Source organism: Eimeria tenella, genomic scaffold, assembly GCF_000499545.2.
Source record: "Eimeria tenella Houghton genomic scaffold, Eth_scaff319, whole genome shotgun sequence".
Classification (NCBI taxonomy): domain Eukaryota; phylum Apicomplexa; class Conoidasida; order Eucoccidiorida; family Eimeriidae; genus Eimeria; species Eimeria tenella.
Genome location: NW_013544307.1, coordinates 739 through 11,144, shown reverse-complemented (window position 1 = coordinate 11,144; position 10,406 = coordinate 739). Strand labels below are relative to the sequence as shown.

Here is a 10,406-nt window from a genome sequence, read left to right as displayed (position 1 = left end):
CAGCAGCAAGGGCTCCAGATGACTAGTCCTTGCCTCATTGGGCACCAGCACACCCCACAGTGGGCCTCAGCGCCCCTTTCAACTCCTTTTTGATTTAGGGGGCCCCCGGGGGCCCCCCAAGACCATTTTGACAACGATATAGGTCTTGGGGGCCGCCGGGGAGCCCCCCAAGACCCCTTTAACAACAATGTAGGTCTTGGGGGCCCCCCAGGGGCCCCCAAAGACTCCTCTAACAACAATATAGGTCTTGAGGGGCCCCTTGGGGCCCCCCAAGACCACTTTAACAACAATTAAGAAACTGGGGCCCCCTTGGGGGCCCCTAGCAGCAACAAGGGATATAGGGGCAGTAGCAAAAGCACTCTAGCAGCTGCAGCACAGAGATTTGCTGCAGGTGGCCCCTGGGGCTTTTCTAGGGCCTTAGGGGGCCCCCGGGGGCCCTAGGGGCCCCCCTCCCAGTACCCTTTGGGGCTTTGGGGGCCCCTGGGGGCCTTCAAGGGGGCCCCCTGTTCGGGTCCTCCTAGGCACTTTTGTGGGGCACCCCTTTAGGGTATAGCTGACTTGGGGGCCCCTTTGAGGGCGCCCCTAGGGGGCCCCTAGAGAATCTCAGGTCCCTCTTTGTTCACAGGGGGCCCCATGCTCTGGGTACTCTTTCAGGGCTCCCGAGGGCCCCGGGGGCCCCCCAGGGTGCCTCCCGGGGGCCCCCCAAGGGCCCCTTTAGGAATCTCAAATGGGGGCCCTTGAGGTATTGTAATTTCGACTGATTACTTTGAGGTGTATCTCCACCTCAACGATTTGCATGCATGCAGCCGTACTGCAGAAGCAGCAGATGAGCTTTAAACCCTAAACCCCCGCTAAACCCTTGTAATGGTTTCTCCCCTCCAGGTTTCCCCTTTCCTCATTTGCTCTGCATGCAAGTCCGTTGCACACGCAAACCCTAAACCCTAATCCAGCGTCAACCCTGCGGCTGTTTTATTTGCTGCTGCGGCAGCAGCAGCAAATAAGACTGCTGCAGCTGCAGCGCCACGTTGTTGGGGTGTACGTACACCTCAGAGCAAGCGACCTGGACGAACGCCAATATTCAAAAAAACAATAGTGCATAAATAAATTTGAATTCTTTGAATTCATCTGAGCACAAAAAGATGCTTTAATAAGATTTAAAATATCAATTTTAATTTCCCTTTTGATTTTGAATTCAAGAAGACATTTGCGCGGTCTTGAAACCGCAAGTGTACGTACACCCCAACGCACGCAGGCTTCGGGCTGAAGCTTCAGACAAGTTGGGGAATAAATTTCATTTTATTGAATTAATTTAAACTGAATAATTAATTTAAATAAATAAAATAAAATAAAATGCACCTTTCAGGTTCGCTTTCTTTGCATTGGTGGAAATTTTCAATTAGTTGAATGGCGCAGTTCTGGGGTGTACGTACACCGCAAGTTAAGCGGGTAAAATGGCTGAATTCGATTTCTGCATTTTAGTGTCTGTACACCTGAAATTTGAACATTTTAATCAAAAGTTTTTGAACTTTGAGTATTGCATTTTGTAGTTGCTTTCGAGTGTCTGTACACTCCGCAGTTGTTGGTTAATGGGCCGTTTTTGCGAAAATAAATTAAATAAAAGTCTCAAGATCTGGAAAATGGAGTTTTAAATGCACTTTTAAACGCAAATAAAGTCTTAAAGGCAAGTGCAGCAGCAGCTGGAGCTCTGAATTACTTTTAAATTCACTTTTAGTCTCAAAAAGGAGAAAATTGGATTTCTGAATTAATCCCAAGTCCATATATAAAGCCAAATGCACTTGTTCATATCTAAAGATGCCACGCAGGTAATTTTTCCGGATTTTCGCACCAAGAATTGGATTTAAATGATTTTATTGGGATTTAAATGCTTCTATTATTCTTTATCCATACTTTTGTTGCAGTTTAAAAGCATTTCTGATTTCTGATTCTTCAAACGAACGGAAACCCCGCACGTGGGGTGTCTGTACACCGCAATTGCAGTGACCACAATAGTCAAAAGCCTTTTCCTAAAAAGACTTTTTAGTGGCCATTAAGTGCAAATTAAATGCATGCATTTAATTTATATCAAATGCATGCATTTAGTTTACATTATTTGCCTCGAAATGCGCTCAAAATTGGCCAAAAAGTCTTTTTGATTTCTTCGAGTTTGCGCGCATTTGCAGTGTACGTACACCACGCGTCTTTGCGCGCGTCTGCTGTACGTACACCGCAGCGGCAGCAAAAAATGCCATTTTAAATGCCATTTTAAATGCCATTTTAAATGTCTTTTAATTCCATCTTAAATGCCTTTTTAAATGTGTTCCCCTGCTTTTTGTGCATTTTAAGGCTCTACTTTTAATGGACAAAAAGCCGAAAAAAAGTGACAAATGAGGTGTACAGACAGCTCTTTTGTGAGCATTTTGACTGCATGCAGCGCCGTCTTTGTCTGTTTAAATTAATGCACTTTTAGATCCAAATAATACTGAACCCCAAACCCTAAATCCTAAACCCTAAACCCTAAACCCTAGATGCCTCGATTAGGGGGAAAGATGGGCGCCCAAGGCCCCAGAATTAAAAAAAAAAACCCCAAGACCCTAAACCCTCAGAGGGTTTGGTTTTTCTTTTTATTTATTTCTTTTTTATTTCTTCGCTTATACTCTTCTCCCCAAAATTAAATCCATTTTATTTCCGTCTTCAAATCCAAGACCATTGCATGCACATTTTATTCAGTTAAATGCATGCAATTCAACCATATATCATTTATATATCCCCAAATACTAACATGCATTTATATCTGTACCTCAGGGGCCCCTGGGGGGCCCCTCAGGGCCCCCAGGGGCCCCCAGGGGCCCCCTGGGGCCCCTGGGGGCCCCCGGGGGCCCCCGGAGGCCCCCAAGGCAACTAGGGGCCCCTCTTTCTGTTGAGTTTATTTTTTGTTTTTGTTTGTTTGAAAATAAAAATGAAAATAAAATAAAGAAGTCCATTTGATTGGTTATCTTGCTGCGGCTGTTTGGCTCGCTGGCTAGCCGGCCGAGCAAACCCTAAACCCTAAACCCTAAACCCTAAACCCTAAACCCTAAACCCTAAACCCTAGGCAAATGGCTCTCTATTCGGGGCAGCAAAAAGAGACTCTAGAGCTCGCAGCAGCTCTTGTGCGACTGGGGCCTCTAGACGCCGTTAACGAGAGTCTCGCCCACGCAGGTAAAACCCTAAACCCTAAACCCTAAACCCTAAACCCTAGGCCCTGGGGCTGAGCAGCTGCGCGAGACGGGCCGTATGGGGCCGACACACGAGAGGAACTCCAGCAAGAGGAACAGCAGCTGCTGCAGCAGCAGCAACTCAATTGCTGCAGCAGCAACTCAATTGCTGCAGCAGCAGCAACTCAATTGCTGCAGCAGCAGCAACTCAATTGCTGCAGCAGCAACTCAATTGCTGCAGCAGCAACTCAATTGCTGCAGCAGCAACTCAATTGCCGCAGCAGCAACTCAATTGCTGCAGCAGCAACTCAATTGCTGCAGCAGCAATTCCATTCTTGCAGCAGCAGCTCCACTGCTGCAGCAGCAACTTTATTGCTGCAGCAGCAACACCAACTGCTGCTGCATCCATGGCAACAGCAGCTGCAACAACAGCAACAGCAGCAACTGCAGCAGCAGCAACAACAGCAGCAGCAACAGCAACAGCAACAGCAGCAGCAACAGCAAAAGCTCATGCCCTGTGCTCTCCAAACCCTAAACCCTAAACCCTAAACCCTTTTTATTGTTTTTGCTGCAGCTGCGCTCTGCCCTAGCATTGAGGGTTTGCTGAGGGACAGGTGCCAGGGCATTCCGGAGCTCGTCGTAGACCCTGCGGTAACCCCAAACCCTAAACCCTAAACCCTAAACCCTAGCGAATGCAGAGACCCTAGCTTTCTCTCACTTACCAGGGGCTTGAGTCCTTTAAGGCCTAAACCCTTGCAGAGCCAAACCCCAAAGCCTCAGCAGCTAAGCCCTAAACCCCAAACCAACGACAGCCAAACCCTAAACCCTAAACCCTCATTCTGGCAGCAGCAGCAGCAGCAGCAGTAGCAGCAGCAGCACTGTTCACTAGGCCTCGCTGGCTGCAGCTGGCCCCTCTGGGTTTAGGGTTTAGGGTTTGGCGTCTTCTCTCTGCACTCCCGGGCCCAGGCGTGGGGCCCCGGCGTAGGACTGAGGGTTTAGGGTTTAGGGTTTAGGGTTTAGGGTTTAGGGTTTGCGGCAGGCGGGCAAGTACTTCATCGCCTCTTATTTCAACAAATTAAAAAACAGTTTCCGCAGCCCCTGGACAGACACCTGGCTGCCCCCCATCTCCGACGCCAGCAAGCCGTAAGCAGCTAGCTAGCTAGCTAGCTAGCTAGCTAGCTAGCCAGATAGCTTGCTAGCTAGCTGGTTGTCATATAGCTAGCTAGCTAGCTAGCCAGCCATTTATCTAGCTAGCTAGCTAGCGATTTAGCTAGATAGCCAGCTGTTTTTCTGGATAGCTGGCTAGCTAGCTATTTATCTAGCTAGCTGGCTAGCTAGCTATTTAGCTAGCTAGCCGGCTAGCTAACGTAGCCAGATGGCCCGCAAATTCTCTGGCTAGCTACTTACCCAGCTAGCTAGCTAGCATACTTTCTCGCTCATTAGCGAGCTAGCCAATTAGCTCGCTGGCTAGCAAAGTTTCTGGCTAGCTAGCTAGCTAGCTAGCTAGCTAGCTAGCGAGCTAGCCAGCCAGTGTATGTTTCAGCGAGCTAGCCCTCTGGGAAGCAAACTAGACAGCTAGCTAGCTAGCTAGCTAGCTGTCTAGCTAGCTAGCTGTCTAGCTAGCTAGCTATCTGGCTAGCTAGCTAGCTAGCTGGGCTTGTTGTGCTGCTGCAGAGCCCCACACCTGCGGCAGCTGGAGCAGCAGTTCAATGCGGCCTACAACTCCTACAGAGACGCGTGAGCCTAAACCCTAAACCCTAAACCCTAAACCCTAACCCCTAGACCCTAAAGCTTAAGGCCTTTTGCCTTCATTCGGCGCCTAGGTCTACAGTTTAGCGCCTCGGGCTTGTAAAAGGTGGTTCACGAAGACAGCGGATTAGGGTTTAGGGTTTAGGGTCTACGGTTTAGGGTTTAGGGTTTAGGGTTTAGGGTTTTGGGTTTGGCGCTGCAGGCACTACGGCGGAGGAGTCTCTTCGGTGTACGCGTGGCCGCTGCAGAGCCAAGACGGTTTTGCTGCTGCCTTTCTGCTGCTGAAGGGTATTCCACGGTTTAGGGTTTAGGGTTTAGGGTTTAGGGTTTAGGGTTTGGAGCCTGAGGGCCGAGACCTAGAGGGTTTAGGGTTTAGGGTTGAGGTCTGGGGGTTTGAGGGTTTAGGGTTTTACAAGGCAGTGCTCACTTCAAGTGCCTCAACCTCACGGCCTAGGGTTTAGGGTTTAGAGTTTAGGGTTTAGGGTTTAGGGTTTGTGGCTCAGAGGCCCCAGTGGATGAGCCCTTGCTTCCTCTTTGCTTCTTCACCCACCGGCTCGAAGTGACCCTGACTGCCACCAACGGTAAACCCTAAACCCTAAACCCTAAACCCTAAACCCTCCGAATTTGACGCGAGTGGCGGGGCTAGGGTTTAGGGTTTAGGGTTTAGGGGGGATGCGCCAGCTCCTCTTCGCGTGTCCGTCCCTTTTTAATTCTCTTCTATTTATTTATTTATTTATTTATTTATTTATTTATTTGTTTACTTCTATTTTTGTTATTTGTCCAGCTCACTACAAACTGCATTCAACTTTGCTGCTGCACTTGCCTGCTGCCGCTTCGCCTGAAACTAAGGGAGGCTTTTCTGCTGTTTTATCTAAAAGCGTGAGTTGCTGCTGCTGCTGCTGTTGGTGCTGCTGCTGTTGCTGCTGCTGCTGCTACTGCTGTTGCTGCTACTGCTGTTGGTGCTGCTGCTGTTGCTGCTGCTGCGAAGTCAATCTTCGGTCTCCGCACGCCGGTGCTCCCGTTGCTGCTGCTGCAGCGGCAGCCCGCTTGTTGCTGCTGCTGCTGCAGCGGGGCTCCCCTTGCTGCTGCTGCTGCTGCTGCTGCAGCTGGAGCAAACCCAGAAAGTCGTCGACGCAAGGGTAGCAGCAACAACAGCAACGGGGGCCCCCATGGGGCCCCTCCACTTAGCTGTGGGGGGCCCCCTAATTGAAAAAGCAGAAGCAGCACTACTTGATGCTGCTGCGGGCTCGCTGCTGCCCCGCAGCGGCCAGGTAAACCCTAAACCCTAAACCCTAATCTCGAAACCCTAGGCCCTGGATCCTGGACCCTTTAAGTTAAATCGTAGGCCTTAACGCGAGACTCACATACCCTTACAGCTAAACCCTAAGTCCTAAACCCTTAACCCTAAACCCTAGCGTTGCGGCCCAATCCGGATCGCTGAACCCTGGCGTTAAGGCTCTAATCCCTAAACCCTAAACCCTAAACCCTAAAAGAAAAGAGAAAAGCGAATTTAAACCCTTGCGGATTTGCGGTGTATGTACACCTGAGCGCAGATTGTCAAAGAGCTGCGACCGCCCGAAGAAATAAAACAAGTTAGTTTTTTTCTTTTTCTTTTTTTCTTTTTTCAATTATTTTTTGTTTCTTTTGTCTTCTTTTAATCCTTTTTAGCTTTTCTTCAATCCTTTTTGATCTATTTTAATTCCTTTTAAATCCTTTTTTATCTCTTTTTGTTTTTTTGATCCTTTTTGACCCTTTTTGATCTTTTTAATAATTTTATATCTTTTTCTGTTTTTTTAGAATTCTTGTTGATCTTTTTTGATTTCTTTTGTTAGGACCTTTTAAACCTCATCAGCGAATTGGCCGCCTCACGTTTGCCAGCCTCTCCAGATTCCATCAAACACCAGCTAGCCAGCTAGCCAGCTAGCTAGCTGGCTAGCTAGCTAGCCAGCTAGCTAGCTAGCTAGCTAGCCAGCTAGCTAGCTAGCCAGCTAGCTGGCCCATTTTTAGCTGGCTAGCTAGCTTTCTAGCTAGCTGGTTACGTCGGTAGCGAACTGTGTGCCACTTGGCTAGCTAGCTAGCTAGCTAGCAAGCTGGCTAGCTAGCTTGCCAGCTGGCTAGCTAGCTAGCCAGCTCGTTGGCCAGCTAGCTAGCTAGCCAGCTAGCTAGCCAGCTACCTACGCAGCTGCCTCCCGCTGCTTGTTAGGTAATATCCAGGCAGTGATCTACATTGCTCAGCCTCTTGCGGACTCCCCAGCTAGCTAGCTGAGGGGTGGCTAACTAACTAGCTAGCTAGCTGCTTAGCCAGCTAGCTAGCTTCTTAGCTAGCTAGCTGGCCCCTTGGCTAGCTAGCTAGCCGACTGCGTAATCTTCAAGCCCACGCTGAAACGTCCACGTGCAGCAGCCATACCAGCCTGTAGTGAAGCAGCAGCAGCAGCAGCAGCAGCAGCAGCAGCAGCAGGAACACAGGCAGTGCTCTCGGCAGTGGCTGCTGCAACAGCTGCAGCAGCAGCAGCAGCAGCAGCAGAACAAGCAGCAGCCGTAGCCACAGCAGTAGCAGCAGAAGTAGCAGCAGCAGCGGTAGCAGCAGAAGCAGCAGCAGTAGCAGCAGCAGCAGCAGCAAGTTCCTCCTCACCTATTAAGACTATCACAGATAAGGAAGCAGCAGCAGCGAGGATCATAAGACTTAAAAAGGCGGAGGGGCCCCCCTTGGGGGCCCCCCTGATGGGGGGCCCCCTGATGGGGGCCCCCATTAGCGAGCCCCACAAGTTCAAAGGCCCTGCTGTCCACCTCTAGAGTTTTTGCTGCAGTCTTCCTGCAGCTGCAGCAGCAGCAGCAACAACAGCAGCAGCAGCAACAGACATAACAAAAATGATCGGCTCACATCTACTGCATTTGGAATAGCAGCAGCTGCTGCTGCTGTTGCTGCTGCTAGGAATGCTGCTCCTACTTTCTAAGTGCACTGCCTGCGCTGGCTTTGCTGCAGAAGCTGCAGCAGCAGCACCAGCTGCTGCTGCTGCTGCTACAGGAGCAGCAAGTAGAGTGAATCATTTGCTGCTTCACCTGACAAGCTGTTTATAGAGCGCAGAGCCCACTTGCAGGTATGGCTGCACATACAGCAGCAGGCAGAAGCATTTGCTGCTGCAGGAGTTGCTGCTGCTGCTGCTTCTGCTGCAGCTACAACCGCAGCTGCGGCAGCACGAACAGTAGTAGTAGCAGCAATAGAAGCAGCAGCAGTAGAAGGAACAACCCAGAGAACAGCCCAAACCCCGAGTTTGCCAACGACCAGCAGCAGCTGCAGCAGCAACAACAGCAACAACAGCAACAGCAGCAGCAGCGGCAGCAGTAGCTGCTGCTTCTGCTCTGTATTTGGTGTGGCTGTACTTTAATGTTGTCCTCATGCTGGTTGAGTGCCCCTCCTGAGAACAAACACATGATCTACTATTGCTGCTGTTTCTGCTGCTGCTGCTGTTTCTGCTGTTGCTGCTGCTCCTGCTGCTTGTTGTGACCTTTTGAGGGCTTTTTGTATTTCTTATTTGTTCTTATTTTTACCTAAAGCTAATAAGGCGAAGATCCTGAAAAGAAGTTCCTGCTGCAGGTCCGAGCTGGTGAAAGCCTTCCCGCTGCTGCTGCTGCTGCTGCTGCTGCTGCTGCTGGGGTGTACAGACAGCTCAGCAAGGTCGTCAGCAGGCAGCAAAGCAGCACGTAAAGCATCCGTAATGAAAATACCTGAATGAACTCGCTGGAGTCCTTTGGCTAAGCAACTAGCTAGGGTTTAGGGTTTAGGGTTTAGGGTTTAGGGTTTAGGGTTTGGGGTTTACCTTCTTTCGAGTAGGGCAGGCACTGCCGCACAGCGCCATCTTCTTTAATAATTGCTGCTGCTGCTGCTGCTGCAAACAGCGGCTCTGCTGAGGTGTATGTACACCTCAGCTCCCTCCACTGAACAGACTGCGGCCCTTTTGAGCTGCCTGTACACCCCAACGCACACTCGCTGCTGCTGCTGGTGCTGCTGCTGCTACGGCTGCTGCTACTGCTGCTGCTGCTGCTGTGCCTGTTGCTGCAGCTGCACCTGCTGCTTCCGCTGTTGCTGCCGTTGCTGCACCCTTTGCTGCTGCCGCTGCTGCTGCTGCTGCTGGCTTCACTGTTTCTTACTCAGGCCCTCCAGTCGCTTTTCAGCAGCAAAAGCAGCAAAAGAGGGAGAGAGCAGCAGCTGCTGCATCAGTGCTGCTGCTGGCAAGTCTCTTGGGGAGGTGCAGCAGAAGAAGCAGCCGACAGACAAACACTGCAGCAAGCCCCTGAGCAGCAGCAAAAGCAGCAGCAGCAGCAGTAGCAGCAGCAGCGCTTGCAGCAGTTGCAGCAGCGGCAGATGAAGCAATAGCTATTCCAGCAGCAGCGGTGGCACCAGAAGCAGCAACAGCAGCACCAGCAGCAGCAGCAGAAACAACACTAGCTACAGAAACAGCAGCAGCAGTTCTAAGAATAGTAGCAGCTGCAGCAGTAGCAGCAGCAGCACCACTAGCAGCAGCAGTAGCAGCAACCGCATTCGTAGCTGCAGCAACATAAGTAGCAACAGCAGCAACATCAGGAGCAACAACATCTGTAGCAGCAGCAATACAACTAACGACAGAAGCAGCAGCAACAGCAGTAGTAGTAGCAGCAGCAGCAGATTGCATTTGTTTGTCTTCGTTTCTGTCATTCTCTTCAACCCATCTGTTATTTATTTAATTTATTCATTTAATTATTTTATTAAAACATTTACTTAAATAAATAAAATTAATTAATTAATTTTATTTCTCAATTATATTTATTAACTTTATTTATTTATTTCTGCTGCTTCCTTCTACATAGGGCTATCAGCGCCTTTCCTTCTTTGGCCTAATGCGCTCGCAGCTAGCTTAACAAGCAGCAGCAGCAGCTGCTGCTGCTGCTGCTTCTGCAACTGCTGCTGCTGTTGCAGCAACTGCTGCAGCTGCTGCCGCTGCTGCTGCTGCTGCGCCTACCATTTTTCCAGGGACTCCTTCACTTCGCCCCCAATGAGAGCCGCCTCTTCCGCGGGCAGCCGCACGAACAGATCATCCTTAGCAGCAGCAGCAGCAGCTGCTGCTGCTGCTGTTGTTGCTGCTGCTGCTGAAGGGGCGTCTGCAGCAGCAGCGGCAAATGGTGCTGCTGCTGCAGTGGAGCCCAGCAAGGGCCCTTCTTTGCCAGGGACTTCTACATTGGGGGCCTCAGAGAGAGCCATGCTCACAGCGCAGCAGCAGCAGCAGCAGCAGTAGCAGCAGCAGCAGTAGCAGCAGCAGCAGCAGCAGCAGCAGCAGCAGTACGTGTAGCAAACTAGGTGCGCTGCGCCTCTCTAATGCGTAAAGTTGAATAAAATATAACCAGGGGACCCCAGGGGCCCCAAGTTTATCTTTTAATTGAATTTTAATTTATTTAATCGAAAATAAAATCTAGTTTTATCTTTTCAAG

The 10,406-nt window shown here is 50.2% G+C and overlaps 2 protein-coding genes across 2 annotated transcripts; one reads left to right on the top strand and one right to left on the bottom strand.

Moving 5' to 3' along the window:
- Positions 1-3,095: 3,095 nt before the first annotated feature.
- ETH_00034850 (f-actin capping protein beta subunit, putative) lies at positions 3,096-7,736 on the top strand (the record flags this gene model as incomplete). The annotated part of the gene is made up of 10 exons (XM_013379454.1): positions 3,096-3,198; positions 3,256-3,711; positions 3,769-3,845; positions 4,234-4,337; positions 4,869-4,931; positions 5,146-5,231; positions 5,447-5,524; positions 5,728-5,822; positions 6,050-6,214; positions 7,317-7,736. 10 exons carry the CDS (start codon positions 3,096-3,098, stop codon positions 7,734-7,736), a joined length of 1,647 nt encoding a protein of 548 aa, XP_013234908.1.
- A 1,342-nt stretch (positions 7,737-9,078) lies between these two features.
- Positions 9,079-10,179, bottom strand: ETH_00034845 (uncharacterized protein; the record flags this gene model as incomplete). The annotated part of the gene is made up of 2 exons (XM_013379453.1): positions 9,079-9,235; positions 9,941-10,179. The coding sequence occupies 2 exons, from the start codon at positions 10,177-10,179 to the stop codon at positions 9,079-9,081; spliced, it is 396 nt and encodes a 131-aa protein (XP_013234907.1).
- Between the last annotated feature and the right edge of the window lie 227 nt (positions 10,180-10,406).